Source organism: Nannospalax galili, unplaced genomic scaffold (assembly GCF_000622305.1).
Source record: "Nannospalax galili isolate Female #2095 unplaced genomic scaffold, S.galili_v1.0 scaffold2926, whole genome shotgun sequence".
In the NCBI taxonomy this organism is placed as follows: domain Eukaryota; kingdom Metazoa; phylum Chordata; class Mammalia; order Rodentia; family Spalacidae; genus Nannospalax; species Nannospalax galili.
In genome coordinates, this window is record NW_008354709.1 from 159,163 (window position 1) to 172,350 (window position 13,188).

Below are 13,188 nucleotides of genomic sequence, written 5' to 3' on the forward strand. Positions count from 1 at the left end.
AGGATGGGAAATAAATCCAACCAAAATTCAAGGGCCTTCTACCTCAGTGAAATTTCTAGGAGTTCAGTGATGTGGAGCTTGCAGAGACAGTCCTTCTAAGGTAAAGAATAAGCCGGGCGTGTAGCAAACGCCTTTAATCCCAGCACTCAGGAGGCAGAGGCAGGTGGATCTCTGTAAGTTCAAGGCCAGCCTGGTCTACATAGTGAGTTCCAAGACAGCTAGGGCTACAGGGAGACCCTGCCTCAAAAAGACCAAAAAAAATAAAAAATAAAAAATAAGTGGTTGCACTTGGCCCCTCCCTCCACCAAGAAAGAAGCACAATGCTTAGTGGGCCTGTTTGGATTCTGGAGGCAGCACATTCCTCATCTGGGTGTGTTACTACGACCCATATATTAAGTGACTCGGAAGGCAGTTACCTTTGAGTGGGGCCTGGAACACACAAGGGCCCTTCAACAGATCTAGGCTGCTGTACAAGCTGCTCTGCCCCTTGGGCCATACGATCTAGCAGACCCGATGGTGCTTGAGGTATCAGTGGCAGAAAGAGATGCTATTTGGAGTCTCTGGCAGGTCCCCATTGGGGAGTCACAGCGGAGGCCATTGGGATTTTGGAGTAAGGCAGATAACTATTCTCCCTTTGAGAGACAGCTCTTTGCCTGCTATTGGGCCTTAGTGGAAACTGAACGTTTGATAATGGGCCACCAAGTCACCATGTGACTGGAGCTACCCATCATGAGCTGGGTGTTATCTGACCCCCTGAAGCCATAAAGTAGGATGCGCACAGCAACAATCCATTATCAAATGAAAGTGGTATACAAGTGATCGGATATACATGTGAGCAGGCCCGGAGGGCACAAGCAAGGTACATGAAGAAGTTGCCCAAATGCCTATGGTTCCTACTCCTGTTACAATGCTTCCTGTTCTCAAGCATGCACCTATGGCTTCATGGGGTGTGCCCTATGATCCACTGGCTGAGGAAGAGAAGACTAGGGCTTGGTTCACAGATGGTTCTGCACGCTATGCAGGCACCACTCAGAAGTGAACAGCTGTGGCATTAGAGCCAATTTCCGGAACAACCCTGAAGGACACTGGGGAAGGAATCTTCACAGTGGGCAGAACTTCGGGCAGTGCATATGGTCGTGCATTTTGCTTGGAAGGAGAAATGGCCAGAAGTGCTATTATATACTGATTCATGGGCTGTAGCCAATGGTTTGGCTGTATGGTCAGGAACTTCGAAGGAGCATGACTGGAAAATTGGTGAGAAAGACATTTGGAGAAGTATGTGGATAAATCTCTCCAAATGGGCAAAGGATGTGAACACACTTATGTCTCATGTAAATGCTCATCAAAAGGTGGCTTCAGCAGAAGATGAGTTCAATAATCAAGTAGATTGGATGACCTGCTCTGTGGATTGTCAGCCTCTTTCTTCAGCTATCCCTGTCATCGCTCAAAGGGCCCATGAACAAAGTGGCCATGGTGGCAGAGATGGAGGTTATGCATGGGCTCAACAGCATGGACTCCCACTCATGAAAGCTGACCTGGCTACAGCTGCTGCTGAGTGCCAAATCTGCCAACAGCAGAGACCAACACTGAGCCCCCAATATGGTGCTATTCCCCATGGTGACCAGCTGGCAACCTGGTGGCACATTGACTACACTGGATCATTTCCATCTGGAGGGGACAACTCTTTATCCTTATAGGAATAGATACCTATTCTGGTTATGGATTTGCCTTTCCTGCATGTAATGCTTCTGCCAAAACTACCATCCAGGGACTTACAGAATGCCTTATCCACCGTCATGGTATTCTACACAGCATCGCTTCTGACCAGAGAACTCACTTCACAGCCTAAGAAGTGCAACAGTGGCCCATGGTCATGGAATCCACTGGTCTTACCATGTTCCTCACCATCCTGAAGCAGCTGGCTTGATAGAACGATGGAATGGCCTCTTAAAGACACAGTTACAGTGCCAATTAGGTGGCAATAGCCTGGAGGGCTTGGGCAGGGTCCTCCAGAAGGCAGTATATGCTTCGAATCAGCGTCTAATATATGGTACTGTTTCTCCTGTAGCCAAGATTCAATACACGGTCCAGGAAGCAAGGGGTAGAAGTGGGAATGATTCCACTCACTATCACCCCCAGTGACCCACTAGGAAAATTTTTGCTTCCTGTACCTGCAACTTTGGGCTCTGCTGGCTTAGAAGTTTTGGTTCCAGAGGAGGGAGTGCTTCTGCCAGGAGAGACAACAAACATTCCTTTGAACTGGAAGCTAAGCCTTCCCCCTGGCTACTTTGGGCTTCTGCTGCCCTTAAGTCAGCAGGCTAAGAAAGGAATAACAGTATTAGGAGGGGTGATCAACCCAGACTACCAGGGGGAAATTGGACTGGTTCTCCACAATGGAGGTAATGAAGATTATATCTGGAAGGCAGGGGATTCCTTAGGGCGACTTTTGGTGTTACCATGTCCTGTGATTAAGGTCAATGGGAAACTGCAACAACCCAATCCAGACAGGACAACAAATGGCCCAGACCCTTCAGGGATGAAAGTATGGGTCACTCCTCCAGGGAAAGAGCCAAGTCCTGCAGAAGTGCTTGCTGGTGGTGGAGGAAATACATGATGGGTAGTAGAGGAAGGTAGTTACAAATATCAATTTAGGCAAAGTGACCAGTTGCAGAGACAGTGATTATAATTGACATGAGTGTTTTTGTCCTATTTGGTTAAGAATAGGCTTGTGGGGCTGGAGAGATGGCTCAGCAGTTAAGAACATTGACTGTTTTTGCAGAGGACCTGGGTTCGAGTCCCAGGACCCACATGGCAGCTAACAACTGTCCGTAACTCCAGTTCCAGGGGATCCGACAGCCTCGTCTGTCCTCCTCGGGCATTGCACGACATGGGTGTACTTACCTACATGCAGGCATAACACTCATACACATAAAAATAATAAATAAAATATTTTAAAAAAGAATAGGCTTGTGCATATATACACATGTTAAGCAGATACTGTGTTATTTTTTGAATGTGTAATTGAGATAAGTGTTAAGTGGTTAAGTGTTGTGAACCTATATGATCATATTGGGTTATGAGATATTAAAGGACTAAGCACTCCTCGAAGACTTTATCACCTACTCTAAGATATATAATGCATCGGTCATTGTATGATGGGATAGTCATATCATGTTAGGTGAAATTATGACCTCAACATTGTTTTCATTTGAAAATTAAACATGGCATAGAGAGATGCTACTGGGTGTCAAGTTGACAAGGGGTGGACTTGTGATGGCAAATCCTGGGTGTCAACTTGACTGGATGTGAATTAAATGAAATGAGAGAGATCTTCTTGACTGGATCATCTGAAGCTGGAAGACACACCCTAGATGTGGGTGTTACCTTCTGACGGCAGCCCATATAAAAGGCCATTTCAGAAGGGAGCACTTGCTTTTTGCCACTTGCCTTCTCTCTCGCTGGTGATTTCATCTTGCTGCTGTAGACTGAAGACTAGCCGATCTTTCAGAATTTATCAGACCCTCAGCACCAGATTGGGACTACTGAGACATCCAGCCTCATGGACTGAGCGACTATGGGATTCTCAGCCTCTCCTGTGTGGTGCAGCCATTGTTGGACTACTCAGATTCTATCCTGTGAGCTAATCTGATAAGTTCATATATATATATTCATTCTATAGGTACTGTTTCTTTAGAGAACCCTGACTAATATACCATGTTAGTCTAATTTTCCATTGTTTTAACAAAATGCCCGAAGCTGGATGCTTTATAGAGAAGAGGTTTATTTATCTCACTGGTTTGCTCTGAGTAGCCCAGGCTGGCCTTGAATTCACCATCCTCCTATCTTAGCCTCCTGAGTGCTAGAAGCCAAGGAGCAGGTAAGGGCTATACTTGCTCTTTATATTCTCTCTCTTTTTTTTTTTTTTTACTTTTTTGTTTGAGACAAGGCTTCAAAATGTAATCCTGGCTGACCTGGAACCTGCTATGTAGACCGGGCTGACCTTGAACTCAGAGATCTCCTGTGCCTCAGCTGGGATTAAAGGCTGGCCTCAAACTCTCTGCCTAGAGTGCTGGGATTAAAGGCAGGTGCCACCATCACTTCTTATGTAGCCAGTATGAGGGCCACACTTTCAACACTCTTGAGGGACATACACAAACAGTATCTAAACTGTTAGCACTCATCTTTCTTTCCTTCACAGTACTTATCAGAACCTGAAGTCATACTTATTTTGTTTACATGTTTATGTCTTTCATATTACATAATCAGTTTCACTAGGATAGAGACATTGCCTAGTGCCCAAAGTAGTGTGATCACATCACTTACCTTCTTAGATCCCTTTCACAGCCCTATTTTGCCTAGAGAAGAACGAATACCCTTCATAACAAGGACCCTGGCCTAGGAGCTCAGACAGGATGCAGCATGTAAGGCAGGTTTTAGAATGAGTGTTCACCATATGGAGAACAGAAAGAAGGATATTACAGCTTAGAAGCTCAAAGAACACAACATAGACCAGCAAGATGGTTTAGTGGGTAAATCCTGAGGACCTGAGTTTGAGCTCCATAACCCACAAAAAGATGTAAAAGGAAATCTGACTTAACAAGGTTGTTCTCTGACCTCCACACATGCTCCTCGCCCCAAATAACAGTTAAAAAAAATAAAACACAACACTGCAAGAAAGCCATCTCTGAAGTCAAGGGCTTGGTAGGCTGAAATAGAAAAATCAGCTGACAGCTAGTGATGCAGGCAGGCCTGGCATTCCAGCTACTCAAATAGTAAAAAGAGGGCCAAGGTAGAATGCTTGCTTAGTGTATGTGAAGCCCTGGGTTCAATTTCCAGTGCTGCAAATAAATAAATAAATAAAAATTTAAAAACCAGCTGGAAGCAGATTGTGGAGAAACTCACAATTCATTAAAGAGCAAGGAGTTGGTAGGTAAACAATGGGACAGTCTTAGAAAATCTATATACAAGGAAATGGCACAATGATCATTTTAGAAAAATAAAGAACACTGAGGCACTGGTGAGATGGCTTAATGGGTAAAAGTTCTTGGTGTACAAGGCTTACAACCTGAGTTTGGATCCCTAGAACCTATGTAAAAGGTAGATAGGGTGGCATGTGTCTGTAATCCCAGCACTCTTCTAGTGAGATGGATGGGAGGTGAAGATAAGAGAGCCTTCCAGAAGCTATCAGGCCAAGTAGCCTGGCGTATACAGCATGAGGGCAAACAAGAAGAGACCCTGCCTCAAAAACAAGACTGACACTCAAGGTTGTCCTCTGACCTCCATATGCATGCTGTGGCACATGTGCAATCCTCACAAACACCCATGCATCATACACAGAAATGAAAAACGGAAAAGTCAGTGATGAGACTGGACAGGAAGAGATTAACAATTCAGTCTGAAGGCTAATGCAATTGGCTAAGATTAAAAAAAAAAAAAAAAGACCAGCAGCTGGAGAGATGGCTCAGAATAACCACTGCTCTTACAGAGGACCCTTGGTTCCCAGCATGCACATGGTGGCTCACAACCACCTATAACTCCAGCTCCAGGGAATCTGACACCTTCTTCTGGCTTTTGCAGGCACATGCACATAGACATAATTAAAAATAAAAATAAATCTTTAAAAAAACAAGCTGGGCATGGGGTGGCATATGCCTTTAATCTTAGCACTCAGGAGGTGGAGGCAAGCAGATCTCTCTGAGATTGAGGTCTGTCTGGTCTACCAGCTGTGGCTAAAGAGATCCCCTGTCTCAAAAGGACCAAAAAAATAAAAGCATACTAAGTTATTAAGACTTGGCTGTTGGAGAGATGGCCCAGTGGTTAAGGACACTGACTGCTCTTGCAGAGGACCCAGGTTCAATTCCCAGCACAACACAGTGTCTAACAGCCATCTATAACTCCAGTTCCAGGGGATGTCCTCTTCTGACCTTCAGGGACACTGCATGACACGGGTGCACTTACATACATGCAACCAATACACTCTTACACATAAACTATATTAAAAAAAAGGTATTAAAACTTTAAGTGCCAGAACTATGGCAGTTAAAACAGATAGGAGCAGAGAAATTCAAGAGAACTTTACCAAATATTCATTTATTTATATAAATTCAATACGACTAAGTAGGAAAGTTTCCTCCAACGTGGCCTATAAACTTAAAGCTGTCAAAGAACAAAATTGCTCTGGGTCTTATTCTTCAATTATACCTGTTATACAGCTCTTACTACATCGAAGTCCAACCACATAATAGGTCTGTCTCCTCTGAGAGGTTAAGAGCAGGTCCCCAAAGGCAGGTTGTGTTATATTCACTTTAATATCTGAGGCAGTGGCTACACACAACTTTTGTGAATGAATGAATGAACCAGTGGAAGAAAGCTTTGTGACTGAAGTAGGACTTGAAAACTGTCCTGTAGGTCTAACAAGGTGATTCCAGGCAAATAAGTGCTAATGGTACTAGCAAGGAGGAACAATAAACTAGGGGCACAGAAGGACTGTCCTAATAAGAGGTTGGTGCCCCTGGTTCAGACTTGTACAGGTAATGCATAGCCTTGCCTCATCTGTCGCCTTCTACACCATATGGACCATTCCTTCAACTTTATTCTGTGCTCTGCTCAAATATCACCTCACCAGGTGGCAGAGAGGTGGCTCAGCTGGTAAAGATGCTGCCTGAGGATGCAAGCCTGACAGCTTGTGTTTGATCCCTGGAACCCAAAATGGAGAAAACCGACTACATGAAGTTGTCCTCTGACCGCCACATGCCACGGCACACATGTGTACACACAAATAACAAAAAACAGATTAAAAACCAACCACCTCACAAGAGGCCTTCTCTGACCAACCAATTCTACAGCACATGTTAGTGTCAGTAAACTCATTTTCTTAATCTTTTTTGTTTTCTAAGAGATGACTGAAGAGATTCGCTAAAAGCTTCTTTCATCTATGCCTGAATTAGGATAGGCTCACTATAACTTGAAGTTTGTCAGTTGTTGTAACCAGGACCCATTAAATCTAAACTCATTGAGATTATTTTTCTTTTAATTAAATTTCACTGTGGAAAGTGTGCACTTCTAAGTATTGTCATTCAAATTTCTTTTACTAAAACCTGAATACTAGAGGATATACTTTTTTTTTTTTTTGAAACAGGGTCTCATTATGTATCCCTGGCTGGCCTTGAACTCACAAAATCCAATTGCCTCTACCTCTGCTTCCTAAGTGCTGGGATTAAACCCATGCACCACCACCACAACTGGCAAAAGAATGTAACTTTCTTGAAAGAAACATAGCGGACATTCCAAGAAGTTGGTCACAAAGGTTATATTCCTTAATGGAAACAATTCTGGGACCACGGCAGATCATCCCCACAGAAAATCACGGAAATTAAGAAATTAATGGTGGGGCTGGAGAGATGGCTCAGCAGTTAAAAGCACTTACTGAACTTACCTAGGACCTGAGTTCCATTCCTGTCACTCAACGGATGGCTCACAACCACCTGTAACTCAAACTCCAGGGGATTCCACGCCCTCTTCTGGCGCCCACGCGCACGTGCACGTGCAGTCATGTGAGTATACCCACACATAGTCACACATAATAAAAGTAAAGTTAACCTTGGGGAGCTCGAGAACAGCATATCTGATTGGAGCCAAAGGACTCAGGCTAGCTGCAGCTTGAAGGAGGCGTGAGGGAGGAAGGTGCACGCCCAAGTCAGGGCGCCTTGAAGTCTCCCCATCGGCCCCGCCGCCCCTACGCGCGGTGAGTCGTCCCCCGCACCCGCTGCCCCGGCGCCTCACCAGCAGGCTTGTCTGCAGCCATCTTCCCGCCTCGGCTCGAGTTCTTCTCCGCAGGTGGCGTGGCCCCCGACTCCCGATGCCCGGCTGGCCGCGGGTACTGCACGCGGGCAACTCCGAGCCCACTCAGGCTCCCGTCCCCCTACTCCCGGCCTGGGCGGACCGCAACCCTAGGAAGTGACGAGGCTACAGTTCGTCGTCTAGCAACAGCGCCAGCTTATCCACACAAGCAACGCTGTTTTCCCCGCCATCCACAGCTTCCGCCCCGCGTTGGCCAGGGCGCACACTACTTCCGGGGCGGAGTCAGCCGCGTGCGCAGCAGGTCGTGGGAACTGCGGCTGACCCCGCCCGGCGCCAACGTCCCTCATCAGGCCAGTCCCCGGAAGCGACTGCATACCCAAGGCCGGAAGTGCACTAGGTAGGAGGGTGTTGCGCGCTCTCTTTGCAGGTCCTGAGTAAAACACCGAAAGGTCGGAACTTTGTTCCGCATTTTACGAAATGACTATTAGAACTGACGTTTATGTGCCCGGCGCTGAGGCTCCCTTGGTTTGTACTATCTCACCGAATTCCCACAACCCTGTGAGGCGTTGCAGTTTCTCCCACGAGTAAAAGACATTTTTAGATTTTAGAGTCACTTTGGATTTATAGCAAAGTTGCAAAAATCATTCATAGAGTTCTTGTATATTCATTAGCTTCTCTTATTGTGATCGCCTTAATGGTTAAATTACTGGGGTCCATCGGTCACATCTAAGACACTAGTTTTGTGCGTCACTATTATTAAACACTATTTGAATTTTACCAGTTTTCGTCAATGTCTTTTTCCTGTTCCAGGATCCCAACACCATTATGTTGTGTCGTCTTTACAATTTTTAAAAGTATTGGTGAAAAAAAAAAAAAGTCCAGGCCTTACTGTGTAGTCCAGGCTGACAATATCTGTGGTGAACGTATTATCTCTCAACTTGTTCTGGTTTTGTTCAATGGCTGTCGCCTTAGGCTCCAGAAACCAGAAACAATTCCATCTTTCCTTTCCTTCCAGGGAACTCTTAAGGGCTTATGATAACAGATATCATGGGGGAAAGACATTTGTATCAGACTTGCATTTACTGCGATAAATACATGGGAGAAAGGTTTATGCGGAAGGATTTAATTCATGGTGTCAGGGTTTTCAGTCCATGGTCACTTGGTTCCATTGTTTCTGGGCTCCTGGTGAAGCAGGAACATCATGTCAGGGCATGTAGCAGAGCAAAACTGCTCACTTAATGGTGGCTAGAAGCAGACTACTAGACTGGAAGAAGCTAGGGAGAAAGAATAGCCCCTAAGGACACATCCCAGGGACCTACTTCCCCCAGTTAAGGTCCTACCTCCAGAATTTACATTATTTCCCAATAGTGCTATCAAATCATAAATCTGTGTGTTTATCCACTGATTAGGTAAGAGGCTTCAGAATTCTATCACCTCTCTCAGTGATTTGATCTACTAAGTGGGGATCAGGTCTCCAATATGGTGCTTTTTCCAGGGAACACTTTATATCCAAATTCCAACATCACTGAATAGAAAAGTGACCCAGAGTGGGGCTTTGATGGAAAGATATTCAGAAAATACTTTAACCAATTGATTTCATTTTTATTTTCTTATTTGTAACTCATGATTAACGTACAGTTTATTGCTTCACTCCCTTGCCTGTTTTGTTAAATCTTCTATCAAATTATCAGTATTAGATTCCCTGTAGAATATAAAAGATTTTTTTGGTTTTTAAAAATTAAGTCAGGAGTTGGGCATACCTATGTCTACACACACACACACACACACACACACACACACACACACATTTCTATTTTTCTGGCTGGTATAAATCTTGAGCAAAAGATTTAGAAGTCAGGCCAGGGTTGGTGGTACATACCTTTAATCCTAGCACTCAGGAGGCAGAGGCAGGTGGATTTCTATAAGTTTGAGACCGGTCTGGTCTACATAGTGGGTTCCAGGCCAGCCAGGGCTACAAAGTGAGACCCTGTCTCAAAAAACAAAGATCTAGAAGTCAGATGTGGCATATACCTGTAATCTCAGCACTTGGGAGACTGAAGCAGGAAAATTTTGAGTTTGAAGCCAACCTGGAACACATAACAAGACTCTACCTCAGGGGAAAAAAAAAGATTTAGTTAAGAAATCTCTTAGTACTTTATTCATTGATCTCTCCTTATAATTATTTTCAATAGTCCACTTTACAAATATTGCTACAGAGTCATTCTTGAGCATGTGCAGAACTAAGACATCATCAGGATATACACCATAAAGTGGGTTTTAGCTTCATAACAGAGTAACCATTAAAACATTTATTGTATCCGGGCATTGTGTCACATGCCTTTAGTCCCAGCACTCAGGAAGTAGAGGCAGGTGGATCTATGTGAGTTCAAGGCCAGCCTGGTCTACATAATGAGTTCCAGCCTAGCCAGGGCCACATAAGAAGACCCACTCTCAAAACAATTTGTTTTAAAGTTTTCCAACCATGTGTAAAGCTGCAAGAATAACAACCATTATGTGTGCAGTATGATTTTGCCATATAGTAGTTTCACATATGTCCTCCTGCTTTTTGTGTTTTGTACCTAGACTATTGTGGTGGTTTGAAAGAGAATGTCTCCCATAGGCTCCAAGTATTTGAATACTTGGCCCAGTTGGTTGTGCTGTTTGCAGAGTTTTGGAGGGGGACCTTGCTGGAGGAAGCACATCACTGTGGGAGGCTTTGGGAGTTCATAGCCACCTCCCATTTCTAGTATGTCTCTCTTGCTTCTTGTGCCTCCTTGAAGATGTAAACCCTCAGCTTTCTGACCTAGCTGCCTCCTCCCATGCCTTCCTGCCATGATTGACTCTTAGCCCAATAAACTCTTCTTTCTCTAAGTTGCTTTGTTTATGGTGTTTTACCACAGTAATAGAAAAGTAAGTGATACAGAAATTGGTACCAGGGAGTCAGGTGTTGCTGTGAAGAACCTAACCATGTTGGTTTTTGGGAAAATGTGGAATACTTTGGAAGTTTGGACTAGAGAAGCAGTTGAAGGCTGTAAGTAGCACTTAATGGGCCAGGCTAGCAGAGGCTGAGCTTAAGATGGTTCAGAGGGAGATAGAAACAAGGACTTAAACAAAAAATGGGATATTTTGACATAGCATCTACATGGGCTATTGTCTGCCCACAACCTAAGAGATTGCCTGAGGCTAAATTGGACTGTAAGAGACTAACTTCTTTGATTGAGGCAATTTCAAGACAACCTAATGTGGAAATGGTGGTATGGTTATTAATGGTGACTATTATGTAGATCTATAATGAAAAAAGAGCAAGTGGAGCACAAAGAAACATAAAATGTACAGTTTGAAGTGAAAAAGATCTCTAGGAAGATTAATGTGGCAGCTAAGGCATATGTCAGAGGACAGACTCTTTGGTAAGATTAGAGTCATTAAAGAGAGCTTCCAGATTTACACTTAAACAATGCAAAGAGTACCCTCAGGGCAAGACCCCAGCCAGCTAAGCTTTCAACTTGAGAAAGGAAAAGGCCTAGGGAGTTTTCTGCTCCTACACAACCACAATGTACAAAAGCAGCTACAAATGCAGATCAAGCAAGCTAAGGTCCATCCCAAACTGGCAGTGGAACTTGGCAGTGCCATTCATATGGTACTGACTTTAGAGGGATGAAAAATGTAGGAGTGAGGGTGTCATCCATCCTTCCTCTGTAGTTTCAGAGAGCACTGAGGCCAAATAGGGGTAGGCCCTGTGAGAAGAAGACCATGTAAGGCCAAGAGGCCCCAAGAGGCCATTGTGTAAATCTGGCCCCACTGGCAGTGGGGACCCCAAGATAGTTGAGATGCCAGAGCATGAGACATCTCCCAAGGAGAGCTGTATACAGGGAATGGTACCAGCCTAAGAGAGAGATGTATGTTTCAGGCAGCAAAGCTGGAGGATTTGAACCATCTAGTCCTTTGGAACTAAAGCCCCAGACATCTGACATGGAGCTACAGGATTTGCCCTGCTGGTTTTTAGCGTTGCTTTGCTCTGGTATGTCCTCAGTATGCCTCCATTCCTCCCTTTTGGAATGAGAATGTGTATTCTGTGCCATTGTATGCTCGTGAAGTATGTAATTTGCTTTTTTATTTTATAGGGGCCTACTATTAAGAGATTGCCTTGAGTCTCAGAAGAGAGTTTGGACTCTGGACTTTTGACTAGTGTTGAGACTGCTAAAGACTATGGGGACTTTTAAAGTTAGATTCATGCATTTCTTAGGATGATATGGTCGTTAGTCTATGGGGGCCAGGAAATGGAATGTGATGGTTTTAATGAGAATGTCCCCCATAAGCTCCAAGTATTTGACTATTTAACCCCAGTTTGTGGTGGTATTTGTAAAGGTTTAGGGGGTGGGGCCCTGCTGGAGGAAGCTTGTCACTAGGTGGCAGGCCTTGAGAGGTCATAGCCATGTCCCATTTGCAGTATTTCTTTCTCTGCTTCCTGTGCCTGCTTGAAGATGTGAGCCCTCAGCTTTCTGTTCTGGCTGCCTCCGTTGATGCCGCCCACCATGATAGACTCTTATTCCTCTAGAACCATAAACCCAATAAACTCTTCCTTCTTTAAGTTGCCTTGATCATGGTGTTTTATCACAGCAACAGAAAAATAACTAACACAAATATATTAAAGCAAATCTCAGATATCTTGTCATACAGCCTACCTCTAAACATTTCAATATGTAATTCATAGAAAAAAAGTAAGTAGGGACTGGAGAGAGGGCTTGCTGTCTGCAGCACTTGCTGTCAAACCTGACAACCTGAGTTCAATCTTCAGGACCTACATGGTAGAAGGAGAGAATTTACTACTGCAAGTTGTTCTTTGAACTCCACATACATGCCATGACTTGTGCACTATGGCAGAAACACACACACACACACACACACACACACACACACACACACACTAAAAACAAAGAGGTATGTAAATAAGCAGGATGTGGTGGTACAAACCTGTAAGCCTGGTATTTTGCAGGTAGTACCGGGAGGATCAAAGTGAGTTCCAGGCCAACCTGTGCTCTGTCTCAAAACACCAAAACCCAGGGCTGGAGAAATGGTTCAGTGGGTAAGAGCATGTACTGCTCTTCTAGAGGACCTGAGTTCAATTCTCAGCAACCATACTGGGCAGCTCACAACTACCAGTATGGATCTTGGGCATCCAATGCCTCTGGCTTCTAAGAGCACCTATCCTAACATGTATAAAACCCCACCCCATATACACAAAATTTTTAAAAATTTGAAAATATATTTAAAAACAAAAAACAAGCCAAGCGTCTTGGTACACACCTTTAATCCCAACATTCAGGAGAGAGAGGCAGGTGTCTCTGAAATCAAGGCTATCCTGGTCTACATAGTGAGTTCCAGGGTCAG

General features: G+C 44.4%; 1 protein-coding gene across 4 annotated transcripts in view; it reads right to left on the reverse strand.

The window, feature by feature from the left end:
* The window catches only part of Cnot10 (CCR4-NOT transcription complex subunit 10), an 85,197-nt gene extending 77,077 nt beyond the window's left edge, over window positions 1–8,120 (reverse strand). For 2 of the 4 annotated variants that reach the window (XM_008851933.2, XM_008851929.2), the window contains exon 1: window positions 7,783–8,118. In XM_008851933.2, the coding sequence (XP_008850155.1) occupies window positions 7,783–7,804 (22 nt within the window). In that variant the 5' untranslated portion in view covers window positions 7,805–8,118. Of the gene's footprint in view, window positions 1–7,782 lie in introns of all 4 variants that reach the window. The other 2 variants (XM_008851932.2, XM_008851930.2) reach the window with 2 other exon arrangements.
* Window positions 8,121–13,188: the final 5,068 nt, after the last annotated feature.